Raw genomic sequence first — 27,994 nt, forward strand, 5'->3', positions numbered from 1 at the left:
AAATGTTTGACTCCGAAAGAAACAAACAACAACAAAGAGTTTTATGTAATGAAATTCGCAGATTACCAAACGAAACCATCAAGCAATTAGCAGTACGAATCGAAACACTAGTTCGAAAAGCATATTCATTAAATACACATGACTATAAAAACACAAAGATGACAGAAATCTTAATGATGACCTTAACACCACAATTAAGGAAAAAAGCAATAAAAAAGAGAGCATCCCATCCTTCGTCAATTCGAGAACCCGATTTAGATTTTCGAAAACTAGTAGACAAACTAGAACAAGCAGAAATCACAATGAAACTCGAAGAAACGGAAAATCTGAAATTACAATCGTTAACAGAATTGAAACAGCTTCCACAAATATAAACAATATACAGGAATCAGATACAGATCTCGTTGAAAAAATCACTGAAATACTCAATATTTACGAAAAACACCCAAACTTTAAAGGCAAACCATCTTTCAAAAAATGGTGTAATTATTGCCGACGATACGGACATAGTATTTCTGAATGTAGACAAAAACAGCAAGACAATCAAAATAAACCTCAAAAATATAAAGAACCAAATAAATCATTCTATCAATACATGAAAAAAGATCAAAATCTACCGAACAAAACAGTCTACAGCAACAACAGTTCAGGAAAACCACTCCCGAACAATACAAATTATACAAGAAATCAATCACCATATAACTCAAGTTATAGAGGAAGATCACCAGAACGAAGAAACACGCATAATTCATCACAAAATCACTACAATAGACCAAATAGTCGAAATAACTACTCCAGATCACATTCAAATACACAACGATTTGTTTCTAGATCTAATTCCCAATCAAGAAATAATTATTATCCAAACAATCAATCACGAAATTCATCATACAATAGGAATAGAAACTACTCCAATAATCGGAATAGAAGTTATTCAAACAACCGAAACCAAAATTACCCGAACAATCAATCAAGGAATAACTCATATAATAGATCGAACTATAACAGACCAAACAATAATTACCAAAACAGATCGCGAAATAATTCACAAAATCGACACTCAAGTTATAATAATCGTTATAGAAATTATTCCCAATCACCACACCGGAATAATAATAACTATAATAATTCTAATAATCGCCACAGAAGTAGTACACCTAAACATCAAAGACATATTAATCAAGTACAATCTAATCCAGAAACAACATCAGACCCTCCAGGTATTGATGACACAGTAACTGATACGTTACAACTCAACCAAATAAACTGTGGATCATCAGATTCAGAAAGCGATGCAGAAAACACTCTCTCCATCAACATGATAAAAGTCGAAAATGACTATGAACCTGTTATATATGAAGAACCTTTTTCATCACACATATATGAGAATCAATCAGAACTCCTTCACAATTATTATATTGAACCCGTCCATTCCACACCGACGACACAAAAAACTAATGAAATTAACACTACAAACCAACCCAATGAGAAAGAAAAAACAAAATGCTTGAATACAAATCACATCTATCAAAACATACAAAAAGAACAACCCAAAGAAAAAATTTGGACAATACCATTTATTTTGGAAAGTCCAAAAAGCAAAGAATTTCAACCACCAGATCTTGAAATTGATTTTTTAATTGATTCAGGAGCAGAATCAAATATAATAAACATTCCCACATGGAATGAAATAAAAACCTTACACCCAAAGCTAACACCTCTTGAAACCTCCAGCAAACTAGCAACAGCACAAGGATCAACATTATTAAACTACGGAAAAATTCAATTATTTCTTCTCCCCACAAGAACAATGGAGCAAAACAAAATTTTAACCAAACCATTTAAACAAATATTCCATATCACTGATATTAAACACAATATCATTGGAATACCATTTATCTCTAAATATATATCAACAATCAACATCTTGAATAGTAAAATATTAATCAAAGATAAATATACAAAAACAAAAGACACATCCCTAACATTTTTTCAAAGATTAAATAAACAACCACCATTTTTTTCAAAATTTTACCCAATATATAACCAACAAAGAAAACACTTGAAACCACTATCAGGAAACATCTATAATTTTTCAATCAAACAAGTTCACCAATATGATAAAAAACAAAACAAACAAAAATTTTATATGTCAGATTTTGAATTCAAACCTATTCATAAGTTTTTCAAAATCACAATCTCATCAATAAAATATTTGAAAAACTCGAATTCAGATATTATTTCCTTACATGTATACAACAATACACCTTACCAAGTAACATTACCTTTAGGACTTTTAGGCTATTGCGAAACCAACGCTACAATATCACCAATACACGAAAAAGCATATCGTGTAAAAAATATACTCCAATTACTAGATATTTGCCAATCCACAATCCTTAATGAAGAATTATCTATAAATAATATAATAAGTAACGAAAACAGAAATACGGATTATTTCACAAAAACCCCATATTTCAAACCTACATTCAACATAAGTAACTACACAGAGAATCAACAGAAATTTTTAACAATGTTTAATTTCCAACATTCACAAATAACACAAGACGAATTTGAAAAACTAGCAAAACAGCTAATTAAATATTCATCAGTCTATGCAACATCCAAATTTGATGTTGGCAAAATCAGCTCATCACTACATCTCCCATTAAAACCAGACGCAGTTTTCAAAAAACAAAGAGCAAGTAAAGTACCAATTCACTTACACGATAAAGTGAACAGATTACTCGACATTTTAGAACAATACAACATTATATCACCAGTAAACAAAGAGGAACAACCAAAAGGCAACACATTTATCAACCCTGTTATCATTCTAGCCAAAGGAGAATCATTAAAAATTGTTCTCGATGCTAGATACCTCAACTCACTCATAGATGAATCAAAGTGTAATTGGCCCATTGAACCAATACAAGTTATTTTAACAAAAATAAACGGAAAATACTTTACCACCGCCGATATGAATAGTGCATATAATCAAATGCCATTAGATGAACAATCACGACGCTTAACACAATTTGTTATTGGAAATCAACAATACGAATTCAACCGCTTATTCTATGGAATATCCATAGGACCAGCAGCATTTTCAGCTTTTATGAGCAAAATTTTTCGACCACTAATACTCAAGAAAAATGCAATCACCTATTTAGACGATGTTTTTATGCAATCACAAACAAAAGAGGAAATGTTCAATGTTTTAGAACAATATCACCAAATACTTCAGAACGAAAATCTGAAGGCCGCCCCCGATAAATCACACTTCTTTTTGACAAAAGTTAAATTCTTAGGGCATAATATAGAAAGAAAAACAATCACTCCATTGAAATCACGTATAGACGCTATTCAAAAACTCCAACCACCAACAAATAAAAAGAAAATCCAAGAATTCCTTGGAATGTTAAACTTTTTAAGCAAATATGTTTATAAAATGCAATTATATCTACGACCATTCTATAACATACTTAGACAACAAAATAATTTTGAATGGAATATAGAACATCAAGCACGATTTGAAGAAATTAAAAAACTTCTAACTGAACAAATTTCAAACACAATTCCAGATTCAAATCAACCATTTTATGCAATGTGCGATGCTTCGAACTTTGGCATCGGCGCAGCATTATTACAATCACATAATAGTACAAATAAAATGAACCTCATATCAGCAAATTCTCGATTATTCACTCAAGCAGAACTACGACTCTCAACTCTAATGAGAGAATGTACAGCCATAATATATACACTAACAGAATATGAATTTCTGATACTTGGATCAAAACATCCCACAGTTCTATTCACAGACCATAAACCAATCATCTTTCTTTTTACACAAAAGTCTAATCCAAACCACCGAGTTTATAGATTTCAACTCATTCTAATGAAATTCCCAAACTTACATATAGTTTGGACCGCAGGAAAAAATCTTGCATTACCAGACACCTTAAGTCGAAATACGCCACCTGAATTACTTACACGAAAAACCACAGTTGAAATACCCAAAAACATAAAATTCTACCTTGCAGAAAATGAAACATCACCCCGATTGGAATGCAAATATGCAGTAAAAACTGACGTTGAACAATCACAAATAAATAATTTACAACATTTCCCACTTTATTTAGATTGTCAAAATAATCACTATGAAGTTGATCTACTTGGAACATCAACTTTTAAACCAATCCCATATTCACAATGGATAAAAAACAACACCCAACAAAAAAGAATAAAACAACACCCGCCTAAAAAAGACCATTTTCCACTAATTGAAAAAGAAAATTTGACTGATAAAATAAACTTATCAGGACCACAAACAAACGATTCAAAATACACAATAAATCAAGTTTTTGACCTCCATGACCCACTTGACACAATACCCTTATCTAAATTAGAAATTGAAAACATTTTTCTCCCCCCAACAGAAACAATTAAAATTTCAACACTGAAACAATATCAAAACCTTGACCCAATAATTCGACAACTGAAATCATGGCACAAATATAAAACTAAACCTATCAAAGCAGATTCAACTATTCTAGGAAACAAAACACTCCTCCGATATTTTCGAAAATTCAACAATACAACAATTAACGAAAACACAGACCTTCTAGAATACAAACTAAATGAATCTACAGCTCCCTGTCTCCCTTTAAGTATGATTCTTATAGCTTTTAATATTTCACATACACAAAATATTAAAGGACACTCTGGATCAGAAAAAAACATATTCAAATTTTATACAAAACTTTTATTTCCCAAATGCACCAATTTGGATAAAAGTACTATGCAATGACTGTATAGTATGTCAACTAAATAAACCTTACCCAAATCAAAAACAAATAGCACAAAAACAAGATTTTAAAGGACAAAGTTTGTACTTTAATCATCGTATCTCATTTGATACCAAAGGACCAATTTCACCCTCATCCGAAGGAAACTCCTACATTATGGTAATTGTTGACGCATTTACACATTATGTAGCACTTAACCCAGTACCACATTGTAACGCTTATTACGCTTACACAACACTCTATGAACACTGGATAGCAAAATTCGGACTACCAGAAATTTTAGTTACAGACAACGGTACAGAATTCATAAATAATGAAATCATCACACTATGTCATTTATATAACATTAAACACAAACCACGTACATCTCACGCATCTTGGACAAACGGCTTAGTCGAAGGTATGAACCGTTCATTACAAGAATATCTCAGATGTATCATCAATGGAAATGATACAAGATATACCGAATGGTCAGCAGATGTAAAACTATTTCCCTTAGCATATAATTCACAAATCACGACAACTTTAGGAATGTCACCATATGAAATGGTTTTTAACCAAAAGCCACGCAAACCAATAATGTTTACAGCAAACTCTCATAAAAACGCACAAGGTTATTGTCAACCAAATAAAGACTCAATTTGTTATAACCTACCATTACATACACACGATGAAGATCATTTTCATCACCCACAAATTCTTAAATTAGCCTCCGGTACACACACCGAATGGATTTTAAACAGAGATAAAAAACACAATGAAATTTACCAAAAGGTAACAAAAAAGTTGTTACAAAGGCAAAATATTAATGAACAAATAAATTCACGCTTTACACCAGCCTCCGATTTAAAAATTGGAACATTTGTTTTAATACCCAATTTTAATACTCAAAAAGGAATTTCAAAAAAGTTACAACCCCTTCGTAAAGGACCATACCAAATAATTGCAAAACCCACTGATGTCACATATAAAATCACCGACTCAGATAAAAAAGAAATCGTTCAACACCGAAATAACCTATTACCTTATTATCCAAAAGAATACGCACTCCGCGAACTAACTCAATTATATTCTTTTACAGGTTTAAAAGTTATTCAAAATAACCCACATACGGACAACATAACAAAGGAACAAAATGATATTCACCTCGGAAATCAAAATACAAAATCAAACACCACAAAAAAACAATACAAAAAATCTCGATCAAAATACATCTCAAAAAGAAAGAAAAAATAGAAAAATGACAGAACAAATAATACCCCAAAAACAAATCGACAAATCAGAACATAGAGAGTCTTCACGACTTAGAAATCAACCACATAAAAATTATAAAGTATTCATCCCACAATCTAAAATATTAAAGAAAGTTGAATTTCAAAAACAACCTTAAATTCTACATTTAAAAATCTTTGCACCTCTGAAACATTTTACACTTTCATTTTTCAAGATAACATGCTGATAAACACGCAGCGATTCTAGTTCAAAATTAGCCAATAGGATTCATCCAATCCGTCACCTTCTATAACTTTAACACAAACCAACTAGACGAAAAATTTTAAACTCCAGGCATATCTATAACTATAACTCTACGACCTCCAGGTCAAAAATAAGCAAACCACTCCAACTTGACAACTAAAATAAATATCACCATAATATCATAACCCTCCCTTATCTAATAAACCAAAGATCAACAATATTTCCCCAACTCAGCCCTCAAATACCCCCAAACAAATATGTTAAATTAGCCTAAAGTAAAAGAACGACCATTTTATTTAGCCTAAAGTATAAAAATCTCAAAAATACCCCAGATCATTTGACAAATGAAAATAAAGACAAAGAAGACCTCCCGATCACCATAAAAATTGCCCCCAACAATTTTTTACAAAACTCAACCCACTTGTCAAAAAACTAATAAATAATCCGACCACACTTGAAAATTGCCCCAAACAACAAAAAATATTCGATCACGAAGCCATTTCTTAAATGCTCTTCTATCAAACAGTCACTAAAATTATCACAAACCTCAAACAATTTTTTACGATACTTGAAACTTTCATAATATTTCTTTTTGATATCCTTGAATCTTTTCTAATACTCTTAATCATTTTTTGTAATATTTTTTTAATTTTCTACACTATATTCGAACTATTTCTCCAACTTTCAAAAACCCTTGATTATATACACAGGTACGATTTATAAAACTTGTCTAAATGATACGAACTATTTTCAGTAGAACTGATATTTTTCTACTATTTGTAATTTTCATAACATTTCTATCATCCCACATTTTGACTATATGCAAATGTATAAAGAAAGCAATCATCACATTCGCTCTAGCAACAATCCTCCTAATTCTTTTCTTAGAAGAATACTTTAATAAACATTAACTTTTTCACTAAAAGAATAGACCAAAAAGCTATCAAAAATTGCTACCCAAAAGTCACCAAGTCAGTCTTCACCGACATCATCCCAAGATAACCCAAAAACACCTTCAACTACCAATAATCCTCAAACATCTACACGAATTTCCTTTCAAGATAACCCATACACTTTTGAAGAACGACACGCTCGTTTATCAGAACCACTAGAACCAGTTCAACGACAAGCACCTCTAAGCGAACCAACATATAACTTATACCCAACACTACCACAAGAATTAAGTAGAATAAGAAATCCTAGTCAAAACCAAAATACAGTCGAAATAAATAGACAAATTATACATTCTCGACGGAACAGGAATTTTCTAACTCCCCGAGTTCATTTTGATATACCTCAATCCCCATCACAAAACACTCCAGAAAACCCCATTGGTATATTACCAGAAACCCCTACGCTTCTTTCACAACGTAGCACCTCAAGCCTACCATCAGATTACTTAGGTTCAACACCAACATCTGAACAAATACGTGAAAATCCCTTTTACCCCCCAAACCAGGCATCACGACTACCATAATGGACAACACATTCATTTACACAAGGTGAATTAAATTTATTCAATGATCCAATAGATATTTCTACGGATACAACAACATCCTCATCACTACCAGAAACATTATCACTACCATCAACACCATCAATAAGCCAGATTTCACCACCACCTTTTAACTTAAATTTTCCAAATAATCTCGACGCCAGATATCGAGAACAATCATCAACAAATATCCCTTTAAGACTAGATTGGAATACATTTACAGCCCCTCCACCATTATTTGGACAACATCTAGAAAGTAATCGCCTCCACAACTGGGCACTTAATAGATTACAATACCGACAAGACATTCACGACGATATCCGCGATCACAATATCCAAATACTCCAACAAAACAGTTTACAATTAAAGTTTGAAATCACAGTTAAATTAAACAACATTACTCAACATCCCTACCCATTAAACCCACCAAACATAACAGCTCAATCACTACCACCACCATTTATAACCACTGAAGTAATATATAAATACGACAGATATACCAAAAAGACAATTGGTTACATCACATTTTATAACCCATACTCAGGATTATCATACACATGTATATTCTAAAATTATTAATTTTTCTCCAACTCCTTTTTCTAGTAATCTCAAATCAAAACATAAACCCTTCTCCCCGCACAGGACCCCAAGATTTATTAGTAACACATTACGATTGTGAAGAAAACGAACAAAAAACACTACACAAGTATGCAATAAATCAAGTATCACAGTGCGAAACAGAACCCCAAGCCATAGAAACTACAAATGTCATAGCAACACTTTATTCAAAAGCCCGAGCAACTACAGTTATAGGATATAAATTCACAGCAATATTTTCTGAAAAGAAAGTACATTGTTCACAAGTCTCAAACGGAAATAAAAACCGACTTGACCATGAATCATTCTACCAGAGTAATATAGAACGACTTTTACATCTCAATCCCGAAGATTGTAAAAACGAGTTACTCCGACTAAACATCACAAAAAATAAAAACACAGATAGAAATTTAGTATATTTCCAAGTTTTTTCAGATTCTGTACATCAAGCAGAACTTGAAAGATATCAAGGACATATAAAATTAGATGAAAAATACCCATACAACGGCGCACACGGACGATTAACCTATGACATGCACGATAAACACTGCATACCACACATTGGTATAAATGACCCATCAAACTGCAAAGCAGACACAAAAAATAAAGGATACCAAGAAATAATGTTTTTCGATTGGAAAATACAACTCGAAAAAATACAACTCACACGAGATTTATCAGACAACACAATGATTTATCAAGGAATTAGATTACCTTGTAAAAACGACCAAGGTTATTGCGACCCTACAACCAGAACACAAGCAACAATTGTTTGGTTCCCCGAAGACACATGTACAACATTTCAAGTAGCAAAAATACACGCTCGTATGATAAAATTTCACGAAAAATATTTTATACAATCAATACCATATGAACAAGTAAATCCATTACGAAAAATAAGTTCTAATTTTTGAAACATTCATAATATAGAAAATAAATTAACACGTTTTCAAATATATCAAGAAACAGAACTTGCATGTAAATACAGAAACCCACTTCACAAAACACAATACTCTGAAATATTAGTTGAATACGAAAATGGATTCGACATGACCACTGGAAAAATAAAAGTCGACCCATACGCCACAAGTCATCCCCTAAACGAAGGAACATCATATATACCAGTTAATTTTCAAAAGAATACAGGTCAACCTGGTGGACATTTAAAACCCCAAAACGATCAAAGCACACGTTTACAAGAACTATCACTAATGAATAGTACATATTTTGGTAATATCCACTATGATATTCACTTAGATATGAAACTAGACTACACGATTAGCCGAATTTTTCAAGAAATGTCACTCTCCGAATTAGAAACATTACACCAACTATGCGAATTAGAAAGAACACAAATATTACAATCACTTGCACTAGCAGTATTAAAAATACCCTACGCAGGATATTTACTATCAGGAAATAGATCAAATTTTTTAGACTATGAAGGAAACATCTTATGGTTTTATACTTGTACTAAAAAAGTATCACCACTATACGTTTTTGAAGATAAACGATGTTATAAAAGAATCCCTATCTTTTATAAGAATAAAGTACATTTCGTTGACACACTTTCACGAAGAACCTATTTCTGGGATACCGCAGTTCCATGTGGATCAGAAAATAGCCACAACGTAGTACAACTAAACCCTGATGAAGATAAATATTACCTTCTCACCCCATATCCCACATTAATGCAATCACTCAAAAAATTTTCACCAGAAAGCATTCGCGCTATCGCTCGAAACCCAAATATAGACTTACAATCAATAGGAATATACTCAAAATCAGATATTCAACATCACATTAGAATACAACAATTCCAGGAATTATTAACACAAATGGACACAATACAAAGACAATCAATTGACCAAAACTTACGCAAACTTGCCGAAACCGCAGGATTTGCAGACATCTATACGCAAGACTATAGCGGATATTTTAAAGACATTAAAGATTATATATATCTAAACGGTGAAAAATACCGTCCCCAAGATATATCACCTATCAATATTTTTAGCTTTGTTACACTCAAGAATGAAATTCTTGATTTTCTAGGATGGCCCTACTACATCTTAGAAAAATTAACTATTTTATACGCAATGTTTAACTTTATTGGATTTCTTTTTTCACTCTTAAAAGGAATCTATAACACATGTGCTATACACACACAAGTCAATAGACAAGCAAGTGTAGCACGCATACTATTTGCAGGATTTTTTGGAATATTTTCTACATCTATAAACAAAATTCTTTTAGACGCACAAATAAAAGAATATAACACAAAAATAGCAACAAGACAGAACACATACGACGAAGAACATAACAATGCAGACACAACACCAACAGCACCACAGTTACCACCCCTACCACATAACCATCCATTATCCCTAGTCCCACGTAATTTTCGAAATTTAGCCATAACACATAATAATTTTAGACCAACCATATCACAAAGTCCCATCCAACATATAATGCCACACCACTCACAAGATGAAAATACTTATGAACAAATTATAGAACAACCCCATACCACCGCTTTTCAGTCTCAAAATAATAATTTTTTTAGCCCACGATGAGCCGACAACTTGGATCCCTACACCGATCAAATTCCCACCCAACCAACCTCACCACTCCAATCCCAATAATACCACTTTTTGCTTTTCCGCCACCCGATTTCCCATCCAGTAATGTAACATCCGGCATGAATTCCGATACTAATTCACACATCTCAGTTTTATACTCCATCTCACAACTCAATAACCCGAATATTGAAACCCCCGATGAATTTGCCGACTCTGAACCATCTCCATCAAATAATTTTCACACCAATCCCTTAAATTTTTCCCAACCCCCTTTTCAACCCATACTACCAAATAACCCTGACCCAACCAATTCTACACCCTCTTATGCTTCCCAAGTCACTCCAACCTACTCCTCACTTCACTCAAACCAATCATCTCATTCTTCAGACACCCCCCGAATCTCCCCAGAACTAGATAATTTCATTACCCTACAACAACAATCCTATCACCTTGACACCCCAACCATAAACCAAATCTCATCCACAATAGATTCATCCAACCCTCCTACCCCTACACCCTCTTCAATTTATACTGATTCATTAGCACCATCATCCACAACTACTGTATCTTCACTCAGCACTAATAGAGCTTACCGCACTTTTAAAAGGAAGTTCCCCAACCATCCTTTCCCAGCGAAACCAGGAACAGCCCGTGAATATATCAACCATCCACAACACACTAACACAAAAGAATTTTTAGCTATCACCTTACCCTCATTTCCACAATACACCTTAAACACCCCTCATGACACTAACGAGACACGTAACTTTGTAGACGAATACGTTTTAATGCCTACCCTTCCTTGGACCTCATATTATCATTTTACAAATCCCCTTTGCTTACCTTTATCTAACACTCATATCGATATAGAACGAAATAAGGACATGCTATATCGACTCACTACACCACTAACACCTAGACAATTTACTTACATTGGATACAAAAAATCACTAAAAACACACACTGCACCCCGAGCTAATGATTATACACTAGAATATTACGATCATAACATCATCAGAACTAACCAAGATCAATTCTTAGACGACGATCGCTTCGCTAACCCACAAATCACCGAGAAATTTTTCATTAAAACACCATATGTATTTACACTAAATATCTTCGATCGCAAGTTTGACCACATTATCTCAGAAGCACTAACAGACACGCAAGCCTACGAAAGTTTTAAAGAACGCTTCCAAATACTTTCACTAACCTTTCGTTTCCTTGCACCACATGAAAGAGATTTGCACTGCTCACACGATATTATGTTGCGCACTAAACAAACACACACATATACTTATTATCGTTTCATCCAAAATCACTTTGACCTACACACTCCCTCCAGACAACCACACCATCGTTTTCAATTCATCAATTCCAAATACACCTCACCATTCTTTCTTAACTTCACATATTGCATTAAAGATACTAACCTTCATGGTATTCTTCGAAATTATGATCCCATAACCCAAATGTATATCTTTTGTCCCATCACCAAGACCTTCAACGCAGAAGAATCCCGACCCTTCCTCATCCCACACGAGTTTGTACAACCTATAGAAATCCCCATTTTAGAATTCATCCATAACACTAAATTCAACCACAAATTATATAATCTAATCCAAAACACACCTTATGAATTTGCAGTTGGCACTGAAGAACTAACCACCATTAAGGCACTTCAATTGCTTTGGCCACTGCTTCAAACTAAAAATATCATCCGCATCTTAGCCAAACTACTAACAACTTCAGATCTCATCCACGACATTTTCCCCCACGGTTTCTTCCCCGACGACTAACAGGTAAGTATGAATTATACATATTACTATTTAATTCAAATATTAGAAACTCACCATTCTTTATCCATGTTTTCTTTAGAATTTTAGCCTTCAGCCTAGATCATCTGAAAAATTCACAAAAGAAAAATAAAAAATAGCAAACTTCTTCAAAACTGTTTAAGACCCTATTAAATTTTTGCACCAACAATTAAATAAATATAATACCAATGCAGTAAATTAATTTATAAATTTTTCCGCCACCAGCAGTAAATCTAATAATGATGAAAATTTGTAACTTAATTTCCCCCAACAACTAGCAGTAAAATTAAAATTCTATGTAGTAAATTCATAAGAAGCAAATGCAGTACTAACCTTTTGATATTTTCATTCACTCGCATAAAAATTCTATCCAAACTCGCACAGCTCGCCCACGAAGAATTGTTTAAAATAATGAATTTCAGTTCCAAGCTTTCACACTCGATAACTCTAACACAAGATAACACGTTTCAAACTTTCCTTTAACCCGGTTGGAAAGGAATTATATACTAAACAAAACTAACCAATGCAGCTTACTAAACACCAAAACACATAGCATAACAGCATGACTAAGAAAAGGAAACCAACGGTACCCAAACCGGATTAACCCAGTTTAAAACTGGATAATTTATTCTTTTGAAGACTATTATAAAGTCTAAGAAAGAAATAATAAAACACAAAAAAGTCGAAAGACAAACCCATACCACAAACAATTTGATTTTTGAAAAAAGGACACAACCAACAAAACATAAGAAAAACCACAACAAACCCAACATAAAACGTTGTCACATAACAGGACCTCTCACAAAAACCGCATGCAATCATACTCCCACTCCTGGCCTAACCCACCAGGAAGGACGTCCTGAGCATGCTCTATAGCCGGCCTAACCCACCGTGCTACATCCACGCTTTGTGACCACACTCCTATTTTTAATAAGAGCTACTCAAGGGTGAGTAACTCTTCAAAATAACTGAACTAAAACAAAAAGCTTTTGTGAAAACAACTAACTAAAATCATAATTAAAAAATATTAAACTAATAAAAGTTTTATAAAATGTAAATTACATTATGCAATACATAGATCAGAATACAACACCAAGGACGAACATCCAAAGACAAAACGACCCTACTACACTCGAGAAAGAATGGCCAACTACAATCAATATGCCGCCCACAATCACAACTCAAAGGATTTAGAGTACGACTTGACTTCGCAGAAAAGGACTTCATTGAACTAGACCAATGACCACCTCGATGTTCAAGTATACGTACAGATCCGAGTAACCAGGCATCCCCTCCACGCACAATCTCCACGCCATTCCCAGACAAGGTCAAACACAAAGAAGTTCTCACCAATGAAACAGAAAAACCTGACATAGCCAACCATTCTGAAATCAGATTTGAGTTTGTTGCGAAAACCCAGTCATTGTCTTGAGAAGACACAATGATTGAATCTGGGACTTCTCTAATAAGAAAACCCAGAAGAAATAAGATGTTCGCCAAATACCAACGTCCATCATACATCTTTCGAATTGCAGAAAAACTATTCTAAAAAACTCTGTAAAACCCGGATGGGTGGAACCTGATCTAAACTACATTTTATGATTGGATAAATTAGATATTTTACCAATGTAAAGTATTTAATATTAACCAATCATGATCCATCTAACTAACAATCCACTTATTTGTAAGTGCTGAAATTACTTGTAATTTCAGCACCAGAGAGATTTGAATTTAACTTAGAAATTAGTTGAACTCTCCCGAGTACTTCAGCAGCCGCAATAAACCAGGATACCCTAGATCTATTGAGCCTAGCAGAGACTAGTTAAACAACCTGAGACTAGATAGTATAAGAGTAAGATTAGGATCGGTATTAGACTAAGAAGTTGCACGAATCTATCCGGCCGAAAATAAGATAGCGTGACGAGCAGACGGTGTACCCTATCCGAAATTACTCTATGAGTTATACCCATCGGACCTAACTCATAGTTTACAGCATGCTGAGAGTCTTCACATCAAATCAGCAGTTTAAAGTTGAATTGTCTTAAATATCAATGTTTTTGAATTTGAGGCTTGTCTCTGAGTGCTGAATGTGTGTATGGCTGGTTATATGGCTTGAAAACTGGCTGATTTATTGCTGTAGATCAATAACGCAGGGAGAAAAACACGGACCAAGTTAACATCCTCCCCCCTAAACACGTTTAGGGGGGAGGGTGTTAACTTGGTTCTAAATTGGGAATTTTCAGCCAATCAAATCGAGCATTTTACATGCAGCGCTTAGAAAATTTAATTTAATTTAATCACTGGGGTGGAGGATCTTAACTTGGTCTATTTGGGGGGAGGATGTTAACTTGATCCAAAAACACTTTCATTCAAGTCTAATAAGGTTTAACTTACTCAAACCAGAAGCCGTCACCACGCTATCACTGCTGTAATAATAAACAGAATCCATTTAATGAAAATTAGCACCTAAATCCGATAAGTTCAAAGTGAATTTTATAATCAATAACTCAAAAGAATTTTAGGAAATTAGGACTAGAATCACATTTTATGAAAAACTAGGCGTGAACGATTTATGAAGGATAGCCAGGTGGTTTGCTTTTTTTTGGAAAATATTAAATGAAATTTGAAAGAAGTTGTAAGTTAATGCGACATACTCCTATTTTTTCTGATGATCGGATGGATTTAGAAGCAAAATGAACTTTGTTTTTGATTTCTAGTTCATATGTCTTAAGAATGAGTCAGAAATTTATACTGTTGTTTTTAGATCTGTTCATACGGATCTGAAAAAAGATATGAAAACACACCTCAGTAAAATATATATAAAGATTGAAGCTAATAATGAATCATCTATAGTTTGCAAGTTGATATATTAATCAGTTTAACTCAATCTCACCTTTTTATTAAAAAACTATTTGCAAATAACAAGATATTATACTACATTTTGTGTATAACTTTGTGTAGAATCGCTAGCAAAAATCGCATGCACTTTGACTAGCAAAAGTTGTGTGATGTTCATGTGGTCATAATACAATCTGATTTGAAAAAGCTTCAATCGACAGTTAAACTATTCGTCTAAGTTATTCGCAATTTTCTTTCGGAGCGTTTGACTAGCGTGAAGCTCAACTAGCAAAGAACCGTCTTTAAAAAGAGATAATGTGAATTTCACATCTGAATCATCAGCAACAACGTTTGAACACCTTAGAAAGAGCAAAATTCAAAAATTCTGCGTGACAAGTTTTTAAGATTTTGAAGGGAAACTCTTACGTTTCGTCAAGGACGTGCTAATTTTGCAAGCGTGTTTAGTGCAGTCATCAAAAGTTTCAATTAAAAATAAACTTGAAAATATACTTTTCGGCGATGATGTTGTTATATCAGTCTCAATGAATTAAGTAAGTTTAAAAAGTTATACTGGTTAGGCTAGTTTATCTTTTATGCTAGTTGATATTTGATATATCAAATCGTTACTATAGCCAGAGAGCAAAATGCGACAGGTATATACAATCACGAGACCATATGGTCTAAGAGTAATTTAAGAAGTCCAAAATTCATCATGACTAACGCCACTTAGATGGCTTTTAAATTCTATTCTCATTAGCATATTTACCTCATCTGCACTATGTAATTCATTTGGACCAAACTTTTTCGTCAAATGATGAGCAGGTAAGAATTTCATACCTATAATCGGATGAAAAACACATTTGGTGTTTTGTACAGGCTTGTTTTCCTTCTTAAATTTTTTTTTACAATTAGTGAATTCTCAAATCACATCTTAGGTCATCTGTAAACAATCCATCAATTCGCAGGAAGAAAACTCTCAATCTCATTTCCCAAACAATAAATTATCAAATATTTTATTAAAAAACTGATACAATCCAAAAAAAACTCGGATTCTGCTTAAGACTTCATTCCTAATAGCGTGAACGCACCTCCGGCGCTTTGATTTTTTAAAACTGATAAAAACCAGAATATATTGGAAATAAGCCCCCATTCTGTGTTCTGAAAATTTCTGAAAAAATCACAAAACACATCATATCTGAAAAACTACAAAGTTTTGAGCAGTCATATTTGGAGGCAAAGATCGCAACTCCTGAGAGTACCCTGTCAGAGCCTCACTTCAAAGATGAAAACTTCAAATTTTGTGAAATTTATTTTATATCTAAGTTCTTTGAAAAACTTTGAAAAAAAATCCTAAGAAACGTCATACCTCGAAAACTACAAAGATTTGAGCACGCATATTCAGAGACAAGATTCGCAACCCCTGAGAGTACCCTCACAGTATCCAACAATAAGTTTGAGATCTTCAAACGTTTCTGAATTTTTTAAAATCTAAATTTTTTGAAAATGTTTGAGAAAAGAATAAAAACGTCATATCTCAAAAACTACAGGGATTTAAGAACTGAGGTTTGGAGGCAAGATTCTTCTACAGGGTTAAGAATTTCAAATTTTTAGAATTTTTTTAAAATCAACTTATCTAGAAATTTATAAAAACAATCGAAATTCTCTATTTCTCGTTAAATAAAAGGATTTAGTTATTCATATATGGAGGCCAGAATAGCAAATTAACCTCTGAGTTTAAACTGGAGAATTGAGAAAAAATCTTAACCATTGCAATATACGATATAGGTTAAACGTGCGAAAATTCTTTTGTAAAACATGCAAAAATGTTACGTTGAAAAAGCTTACACATGGCGAGATAGTTAAGCCCGCATTTAAACATCAAATAGATTGGAAAAGGTGGATACAATACACACGTAACAAAAACCATTCAATTAGCAGAAAAAAGTTATTAAGGTCCAAAAAAATTTGAGGTAGCAAGTGGTTATTTATTCTATGAAAAAAAATTTCAGTGGTAACTGCAATTCCTAAATCAGTTCGTAATAAAATTTCATAAGAAACAAGAATAGCCATTCTGACCGCACTGTATTTCCAATGAATTACATTTAAAAATTATTCTTCTTTGTTTCAATGTTTTCAATTTTAACTTTTTTAAATTCTACGAGGAGGGACTGCTACCAGTGGTATCTTTTAGAATGAAGAAAACAGAGTGTGAGAAAATCTGAACTCATAAACTACGAACAATGGTTTTTCTATCAGTATGTAAAAGTAGCTTGTGAATCGCATTCAACGAATCAACACACTCACTATATTGTGACATTTTAGATCAAGCACTATGGCTGACCTTGGTCGGGACCAGCATAACATCATATACTTTATAGACTAATAGTTAATAGACTAATCGGCTACTGCCCTAGCAGTACCACATTCCCCCGATATACTTTTCAAAAATTTTAAGCGCTTTTCCCGGCAGTCTTTTTGGGTCCTTTCGAACAACCTCCGTTTTCTTTTCTGTTATTTCTGTGAAACCAAAATTTTCCGAAAATTCCAACTCTCGTTTTAGTTTTGTTTTGGTTCCCACTATCTCGCTCATGCTCCATGCTTTTTTGCAATTCGTTTGCTCCCAGGAATTTGAAACACTGGTCTTCTCTCTCCTTGCGATTTGAAATTTGCTGTATGAACAGTGGACTGACTTCCCGGCTTGCTTGTTCCTTGCGCACAATTTTCATGTTCTCTCGGCTCTGATCATGGCGTCGTTTGAATTGAGACGCCAAGAGTGCTGACAGCTCCAGATATTGTTTTTCCTAAAGTAGCAGAATTTGTCAAGAAGTGATCCCTTAAAGAATTGAATCCGTTTTTGGCAGTCGACCAAGCATAGCTTTGAGCGGTGTTCTGCTAAACATTAGTCGTTTAGCCCATCTTAAGTCGAATTATCGTGATCAAACTTAAGTTAATTGCTGGGAAATTTTCTTCCAAAAGCATATTCCCCAATCTTAGTTTTATCGTTTGTATTGACCGTTCAGCCAGGCCAAATCCTCAATGATTACCTACTGGGCAAAAGATTTTTCAGATTGATTTCCCTTGAGCTCCGCGAAATGGTCTAATCTAAACATTTCCGACATTCCGTGCGTATCTAAATGACTTCTGAGGAATTTGACCGAAGCTTTGCTACCGGTAGATTTAGTTATTTTCCCAGAGGGAATTTCGGAAAACGACCCATCGCTAGCAACAGAAATATTTCTTTCTCTGTGTTTGTTTCAATCGGACCTGCGTAGTCCAGCTGACCTTCCTGACCGGGCTGTGTTAACAGCGGCAATGGTTTTGAAACATTTTCTGGATTTAGATATTTTTTTTGTCGTTCTTCTCAATTGCCCGTCTCAACCTGTCAAGCCAAGTGCGCTCCGAGATTAATTCTGCGAGCAGATTTCAATCAAAAATTCTTAGCTGTTCCGACCGTTGATGTTTGTCTTTTCGTGACATGCGCTAAGATGACACCACTTGCACTGCTAACACTTGTTGATCGTCCTCCAGTTGAAACGAGACCGCTTGTATTTACTTGAGTTGTGCCACATTCTGCTTCCTTGGGTCGTTATTGTTACTATCCGTTTCCTCACAATCCTTTTCGGCCAATATCGTCAGCGACTGAGATTTTACGCTCTGTTTGTTCGAACTTAGTCCCGCATAAGTTCAGCAAACGACTTCATGTCTGTTTTCCGATTCGTCTCGTCGCCTTTGGTCCGCTTATGCTCCTGACTTTGGATGGCAATTTCAATTTAGCTCCCTTATTTCTGCTTGTTTCTTCTCGCATCGGCGAGCTTTCTTCAATTCCTGGGTCGTCTGTCTCCGTTTCTGCCTCTCCACTTGAATTATTCAAGCTTTTTGAGAACGTGGGACTCGGTACTTTTACCCTCCTGGTGAATTCAACTCTCGATTTTTACGATTTTTCGTTAACTGAATGCTTTTGCAGAAATGTGAGAAAGTGTTTGATTCTTGTATTCTTTGATTTCCAGTACATCCGTTTTTTTCCGGTCGAGCTTTGCTCGGTTTTTGACCGCTCGGTTGCCAGAGTAAGTAAATTCGTCATGATGTGTTCGAAACCATTCTTGTACCGGATGAGCTCATTGCAGTCACTTGGTCGACTGCTAATGCAGCCTGGTGGAACGTTTCAATTGACACCACTACGCACTTTATTAATAATCTGTTTATTCCAATGGCTCCCCCGACGCAACTAAGATGTCATCTAGAAAAGAGAACGTGTTTCTTGCGTGATTTAGGGTACGCTTCATTGGTTTCTGGAACTCTGTCAGCAAGTCGGCCAGCCTGTAGAAACCTGTCAGAAAGCGGTATGTACCTGTAGCATTTCCCCCAAAAGATATTAAAGTTCCATTGATTGGCTGTTTCAGCAGCTAGTTGGCTGTATGCATACTTTAGATCTAGCAACGAAAAAACATGTTCTCTCTTTTTCTTCGGTAACAACCTGACTCACCCAATCTCATTTTTGGTCGACGTTTGGCATTTGATACTTACTTTTGTATAACTTTCTATTGATGGGGTTCGCTTCTATTGCCAATTTTATTGTATCGTCCTTTTTAACTGTAATAACAATTAGTGTTATAAAATAGTCGCTGGTACATTTGTCAAATTTTTTCGTATCCCTCTTCAAGCAAATTTTTTTAAGTGCTTTTCGACTTTTGCTTGAAAATGTATCGGGATACGTCTGATTTTTCCTGAATTGGGCAGAGTGGAAATTCAAGTACCGATTTAACGATGTGATGTTTTGATAATCCTTTGAGATCAAGGAGATTTTCAAACTTTCAGAATAGTTCTTATTTATAATCTCGCGCTTCCTCGTCCTCACATTGTAATATATCGAAGCGGGGTTTCGAGAGTTGTGCCATGTTTTGTAAAGTGGAAACTCTTAGCTTTTATTGCACATCTTATCCTAGGATATATCTTGCTTTCCTCTCTGTTATCAACAGAATTACGTCTGAGATAACCCACCCTGCTAATTTCGACGATTGTTGTGATTCCGACTTTGGTTATGGTTTAGCTTTGACTGCTTACCGTGGCTCGAGAGTAATGTCGAGATCCACAATTTACTTAACGGTAGCCGCCATTCTGAACTGGTCTAACCAAATTTTCATTAGCCATAGAGTGTCATTCAATCAAGGAATATCTATGTCCATTCTATTCTCCTAATTTCTATATCCTGTTAGCACCACCATGTGATATCACTTACAATGAGTAGAAACAGAGTGTCCGGAATACTGAATTCATAAAGTACGAACAGTAGTTTTTCTATGAGTATGTGGAAGTGGCTTGGGAATCGTATTTAATGAATCAACACACTGATTAATTTGTGACATTTTGGATCAAGCACCATGGCTGATCTTGTTCAGAACCGGCATTACATTATAGTATGTAAAATACTTTAAAAAACTAATTTGATACTGCAAGTCGAAACAAATGAAAAATAAACTGTTTACAAAAAATTTTTCTCGAGCAACAAGTTCTCTCTGCCGATTTCAATTGGCAATTTAAACCCTTATTAAGGTACCGTTTTAAACTACTTTGAATGATGCCACAACAACAGAATTGGGACAAAGAGAAAAATTATCATTAAATAACAGGCGCATTAAATGCGGGTTATATCGCAAGATACAAATTTTGATCAAAACTCCTATGTCATTTTGCTTAGATTCATTTGAATGGGTTGAAGCTTACAGGTTTTTGTCAACACTTGGGGCAAGATTTTGTGCTAAAACATGTTTTAAATTCAAATTTTTAAAGATGAACAAAATTTATTTTTCAGTTTTGTACAGTTTGTTAGCAATGATTTTTGACAAAACTTTTGACTCCGACTACCAATTTCTGCAAGCCATTAAAAATGAATTAGGAAGACCTAATCCTAGTTTTCCAAACTCTTAAAAGCTTACGTGAATTCAATATACCAACAAACAAAAACATTTATGATAAAATCAAATGATTTCAGAACAATTTCTGTCAAATTTTTTGAAGTCTAAACTAGTGAGCTACGTTTACCAAAACAAAATTTTATCTTTTGGACTAGTAGAAAGGAGTTCAAGATTTTCATTTAAAGCTATTGAAATGTAACTGCAATTAAGTGGAATTTTCTCGAGCTGCTGGAACACATGAAATGTCTTGCAGGCCAGTTTAAGAAAGGAATAGTTTTTTATTGCGCAATTTAAAGATGTTTTGTTTGCAAACTGAGTTCTCGATTTTTGTATACGAATTTAGTTTAAATTGAACCAAGCATCAAGTTTTTGAGAATCAAGGTTCACTATAGCCTAGCAAGCTTTCGGTTCTCCAGTTGTTATATTATGTTTTCGGTCCAATGAAAACTGTGCATCTCTTTCAGCAGCTCGAAAAAAACTCCAAACGATTGCAGTTATATTTCAATAGCTTTAAATGAAAATCTTGAACTCCTTTCTACTAGTCCAAAAGTTTGTTTTACTAAACGTTGCTCACTAGCTTCGACTTTTTTCTGCAATCATTTGATTTTATCACAGTTTTTTCTTTTGTTTGCATATTGAACTCACGTAAATTTTAAGAGCTTGGGAAACTTTTTTTCCTAATTCATTTTAAATGGCTTGCAGAAATTGGTTCAGCAATTGAAAATCTAGCTTTTCTATTTGACCGAGCCGCTAAGTCCATAGCGTCTGCAACTTTTTCTTCTGATTTACCTATTTGACCTGACCTTACAATTCTTCTGTCTTTTTGACCTTACAATTCTTCTGACCTTACAAGTCAATAGGGTCCACTATTTTTTTTTCTAGTTTACCTAATTCACCTTTCAATTCTTCTTCGTTCATTGTATAAGGGTCAGAACGAATAAAAAACTGCAAAAACGCCAAGGTAGCTCTATCCGCTCTTCTATTCTCTGTTTTTATTCCACTTTGATCTTTCGTTCTTTCAACTTTACAGGTAAGTAATTTTTGTTTTTTCCCCGAAACAAACAAAAAACACTACTCTGAAAATTAAGACCAAAACAAAAATACTGAAAATGTCCAATGCATTAAAATCAAAAGTGCGAGTAACAAACAGTTACTGTAATTTTGTACAAGCCTCCAACTTCCGTTTTTCGGTTATTCATTTCTGGTTTAGTTTTTTGTCAGTGTTTCAACTAAACAAACAATAAGGTTTCTGTCGGAATATGGATACTAATTAAACTGCGTTTTGTAAGTCATGTTTATTGAGCTTTCAACTTAGCAAAAACACTTCACGAAAATCACGAAAAAAAGTAACTCTTATATTTCTTAACTTAGTTAAGACATGTTAAAGCATTATAAGCTTATAAGTATGTAACACGCGCCATTAACTGCTTGTTATATGCAGGTCATTTTGCTTATATTTTTCGAATTGATTGCACAGCACAATTTTTTAGCACTTATTAGACCAACATTTGTGCTGAAATTTTAGTTCTAAATTATTTATTTTCAAAAAATATCAAAGCAATCGATTCTAAGTTTCAGACAGTTTTTCAGCATTAAATAAAAAAAAATGACCCCGGACAAAAATCATAACTACGACTTCGAAACGTCTTGAATGTCAGTTTCTTCAAAAAAACGTTTATTTTGTATTTATTATAGATGTATAATTTGAAACTGAACAGTTCCAACTTGTTTTCTAGTTTATTTTCTTTGGACTGCTTACATATAGAATAAAATCAATGCATGTCTTTAACGAGTGAAAAAAAATTCAACTAATTGCTGTTTGCTGAAAAAAATTTAAGAAAACTGCAAAGATTTACTTTAGTAGAAGTCGCTCATATCGTTTAGACACAGAGGCGAAGCGGAGCTTCACACCACTTGAGATACGGCAGAAAAACAGCACAACAGCTAGCAAAAAAAAATAGGAAATAAGCATTAGTAAACAAAATGAAAAAAAAATGTAAAAGAGAAAATTGATTTTTTTACGGTTAACTGGAATGCGGTTGAGTTTGAGAACAGATGCTGAGAAAATGAACAGCGAGTTTTCAATATGCATTGAAACTAAAATTCAAAACGGGGCGAAAAAAAGCTTCGCACCACCTGCGAATCGACAAACAAAAAACTTAAGTCGAAAAGAATTCTAATGTTGAAAAAACTAGTTGAACCAAAATTTGGCATGTCTCAGTAAAAACACAGCTAAGGCCCCAGCTAAAGTTGGAGATACGTGTTTGATATTGAATGAACTTGCTACACTGATGCGGCTCAAAAAATTAGTTACAAAAATTGGACTTTGGCGAAAACCTTTGTTGTTTCTTTACTAAAATAAGTGGAAGAGTAAAAAAGTTTTTACATTATCATTTTTCTTCCCAAGGAGATAGCAATTCTGTGACAAAAAATAAGTAGTCGCTGCTTCTACGAGAACAATTATTGCAACCGTTTCCGTCGACTGAACTTTTCATCTCAGATTTGAGTGTTTAAATTATAAGAAAATTCTAAAAGTTTCTTAAAAAAACGGTCAAAAGACTTTCCAAAACCCTTACAAACTTTCTGTCAAGAAATGACTATTTAAGCAGAGAAATTACCCAAAACCTGGCTTCTCAATTAAAAACAACTTAATAATTGTCACGGTAGTTTTCGCGTAAAGTCAAAAAGTTTCCGAAAAACTGTCAAAGTTTCAACACTTTAACTTGTTTGAACTCCATAACTTCTTTCTTAAACAAACTGGGCATAGCCAATTAAAAAATAGGCTTTCAACAGCCTGTTATTTCAATCAAAGCTAGGATATCAGATTTTGCAGAATGGTTAGCGAGAAAGTCCAAAAAATGGTCAACAAATCAGGCACTTAACATTTCCAAGAATCATAGCTTGTTGTCTATAAAAATAGATCGTAGCCGCTTTTGCAGATCGAATTCAAGCAACCTGTTATTTATATTGAACCTAAAATCTCATATGGGAGGGTAGTTGTCGAGAAAAGGCAAAAACATTGACGAAAAACTATCACAATACCAAAAATTTGGGCGTAGTCGCTTAAGCAAATGACCATTCCACAATCCGTGCTTTGAATTGAACCCGCAATATCAGATTTGACAAGCTAGTTTTCGAGAAAAGTTAAAAAGATTCACAAAACGGTCAAAAATGAAAAATATGACTATTCCGAGGGCCATAACCTAGAATGGTAGAAAACATGTATAGAAAAATTGTAAAACCGTTCTTTCCATCGAAACCAAAAAGTCAGATTTGAGATGGGTGGTTTTCGAGATAACGAAAAAAAATCAAAACTATAGGTCAGATATTCCCCCACAGACTTTATCGAAACGTGAAGACAGAGGGGTCAACTAAATAGAGACTCTCTGGGAAGTATTTGAAGTGATGACCCTTTTCTGAAAATCAAAAGAAGTTTCTAAAAACTGAAATTTTTCCAAAATATTTGAAAAAAATTTTCCATAGCGAAAAAATAAATTTAAACAAACTAATTGATAAATATACAACCAATTTGATAAGTGCGGAAGGAGTGTTAAAATTGTGTTTCTCTTGAAACGATCCAAAATTAGGTCATTGAGTAAAAAAGTATGGGCCGAAATAATTTTGGGCCGCTGACTTTAAAATGCAAACATGCTAAAAAATGTCTGTTGCCAGACGTTCTGATCTGCTGCCATCAGAACGGCCAAGCCAACTGATTCAATTGAATTAGTAAAACTAGTCGTTAACCCGAAAAAAGTCAACACTCCGATTTGATGACGCTTGCTAATGGCAAGCGTAATTAAGTACCATGACTAAAACTATTCGGTAATTAATCCTTTTGTTAGGTTTTCTTTTTTCTATATCGGAATAATGCAAAATTTTTCAAACGCTTGGAAAACGAATTCTTTCTTATGCATTTGCAACAGTTATATAAAGTTGTTCAGCCATTGGAAATCTCGCAGTACCATTTTTTGCAGGACCATTTCTGTGCATCAGGGCCAAAAAACTTAATTAACTGCAAGTTAAACCGTGTTCGAAAAATTGAGTTAAGTACATCTGTGATTATTTTTCTAGCTTTTGTTTGTTGCATTTTTTTCGGATTTTTAAATTTTCGAGTAATTCTATTTCCTTTCGCCAAACAAAAAAAATCAAGGTGAAAAAAAATGGAAACAATATGAATTTGGGGTATTATAAAATTTAGGGTAACTAAACGCCATATTGTTTTTAAACCATTGTTCTCATTGCAAACAATTGCTTATCAGCACTCAAAAAATTTATGAGTTGGAAGAAAAGAAAGAAATGAAGTTTTATGTGGATTTTTTGCGAGAAACTTAAATAAAAATTTCTTAAAGCTCACAGCAAAAATTTTATAACATTTAAGGATTTTTATCAAAAAAAAACTGGGATGACAGAATTAGGAAAATCTCTAAATAGAATTTTTACGCACTCTAAACAATTTAAAAAGAGATGATCAACGAAAAAGAACAACGATAGTAAGCTTAAACAACCAATGAATTCATGCCAAGCATCCAAGCAAAAAGAATTAACGCATCAGTCTTAGGATCTGTGAACAAGATTTAAAATTATTTTGGTCTATTTCAAAACTTGACAGAATTAAGTATTTCTGCATCCGCATTGATGGTAGACATTTTTTGAAAACTTTTTCATTTTTGGCTAACTTCAGCAATCGCAGGCAAAAAGCTGGTTTTAAGTAGCTCTTGAGGTGGGATATTCGATCTGCTCACCTGTAGTAACTGCAACAGTTTTTATCCTACTTAAAGTTATCCCATTTAATTTTTTTTAATTGTTTTCGGTTTTTCGAAGAATTTTAAATTGATTGCCAACCTTTTGTAAAAATCATGGCACAGTAACCGAGTAGTTTTGTTTATTTGTTTATTTGTTTATTTTCAGTGAAAGTTATACGGTCGATCTAAAACTTCCACAGCTTCTTCTGACCCTTGTAAATCGACTCTATTTGCCAAATGGTTCAAATGATGACTCTTTAATATACGATCTGATTAAAACGGTTAAAAAAATCCAAAATTCAATTAGCATTAATTATCAACCAAACTGTTCAAGTATAAAGGAAGAAATAATTTGCGAGACACTTCAAATATGCCAGGAATTGATCTATGCGATGAAGTTTCTGGAGCGTGCTTCCAAAAAAGCTGGGAAAAACTTCCAGTTTTCGACCAGTGATTTGGAGGATTTGGCTGAAATAACAGAAGTGCTGGATGAGTTAGCAGACAAGCTGGACGAATGTTCGAGATCAGAGTAAGCCCCATTTATGTTTAAATTCATTGTGAGTTATTTAAAATTACTAATATCAATTGCCCAGACTTTTATAGGGTTAAATGTTTTTGTATCAGATGAAAAGTTCGGACGAAAAATCTTCCATCTGATCTTCACTAAGTGGTTAAAACCTCAATACCCTCCCCACATGGTATCTACTGAAGAATCTCCACCCCTCTAAATATAAACAGCGAACTAGCTCTAGAGTTTTCTATTGTGGCTTATCAATAGAAGATTCAGCCTAATATGAGTCGTTATGGCAATTTAGGATAGCTTAAAAAAGGTTGCAAATAAGATTACAAAAAATACAAAAAAAAGGGTAAAAACCTAGAAAATACGAGTTTTCTGGAAATCCAGTCGCCTCTCCTCCCCCTCCCACTCAATTTCGGTCGGGCATCCCTCGATGAATTCATCAATTTGACGCTTCAGGAACAACCATAATTGTACGACGAGCACACATAGTGAGACACCAGTCACTAAACCTGAACACGAAGCAAAGCCCGCCGAACAACTGGGCTTTTCAGATTTAATTGAGCACATCAAGAAACTAGATCTCTGCTCGACTAGACTCGAACAAGACCGAAAATTTGCCATGGGGCCCTACTTACAGCCAACTCAAATTAACAAATTGAAAATTAATTTGAACGTTCTTCGCGAAGGTATCAAAAAAGCAAAGCAATCAATTATTGAGTCAATAATGACAATATATGCGCTAAGAAGTGAGCATGAAGCTACGCGGTCAGAAGTTCTCTACACGATAATCAGAAACATCAAAGAGACTACAGCCGAAAATTCAGCTTCTCTTCAGTTTCTGGATGCGATTTCGAAAAATACAAAAGATTTTGGAAGCAACGAGCGATGGTTTTATGAGTTACTTTGTCTTTTGGATATTTCAGATGAACAAATTCAATCAAGGGTAATTAGCCTTTCGAGTCATAATTCAGTCAAAAGTGTCGGAAATTGCGAGCACAAGTCCGAGAGATCGGAACCTTCAAATATATTCTCAGGAAACGAACGCATTGACGAAAGGTTCTAATATTTTTCGAAGTTCAAATAATTTGTAAAATAAAATTTGGTTTAAGCCTGCCGAAAGTTATAATTAGCAAACTTGGTTGTTCTGAAGGCAAAAATTAAAGTTAGAAAAAATTAATATTGCTTCTGAAGAATGTTGCAAGTG

At 34.0% G+C, this 27,994-nt stretch overlaps 2 protein-coding genes across 2 annotated transcripts in view; one reads left to right on the top strand and one right to left on the bottom strand.

Annotated features, from left to right (window-relative positions):
- LOC134853032 (uncharacterized) overlaps positions 1 to 15,665 on the bottom strand; it is a 43,372-nt gene extending 27,707 nt beyond the window's left edge. The window contains exon 1 of the mRNA XM_063868956.1: positions 15,173 to 15,665. Coding sequence (XP_063725026.1) covers positions 15,173 to 15,227 — 55 coding nt within the window. The 5' untranslated portion in view covers positions 15,228 to 15,665. The remainder of the gene's footprint in view (positions 1 to 15,172) is intronic.
- A 591-nt stretch (positions 15,666 to 16,256) lies between these two features.
- On the top strand, positions 16,257 to 27,992 carry LOC134853033 (uncharacterized). The gene is made up of 3 exons (XM_063868958.1): positions 16,257 to 16,438; positions 26,437 to 26,799; positions 27,247 to 27,992. The coding sequence occupies exons 1-3, from the start codon at positions 16,428 to 16,430 to the stop codon at positions 27,851 to 27,853; spliced, it is 981 nt and encodes a 326-aa protein (XP_063725028.1). The 5' UTR covers positions 16,257 to 16,427; the 3' UTR covers positions 27,854 to 27,992.
- The last annotated feature ends 2 nt before the right edge of the window (positions 27,993 to 27,994 follow it).

The sequence above is a fragment of the Symsagittifera roscoffensis genome, chromosome 8, assembly GCF_963678635.1.
Source record: "Symsagittifera roscoffensis chromosome 8, txSymRosc1.1, whole genome shotgun sequence".
Classification (NCBI taxonomy): Eukaryota; Metazoa; Xenacoelomorpha; order Acoela; family Convolutidae; genus Symsagittifera; species Symsagittifera roscoffensis.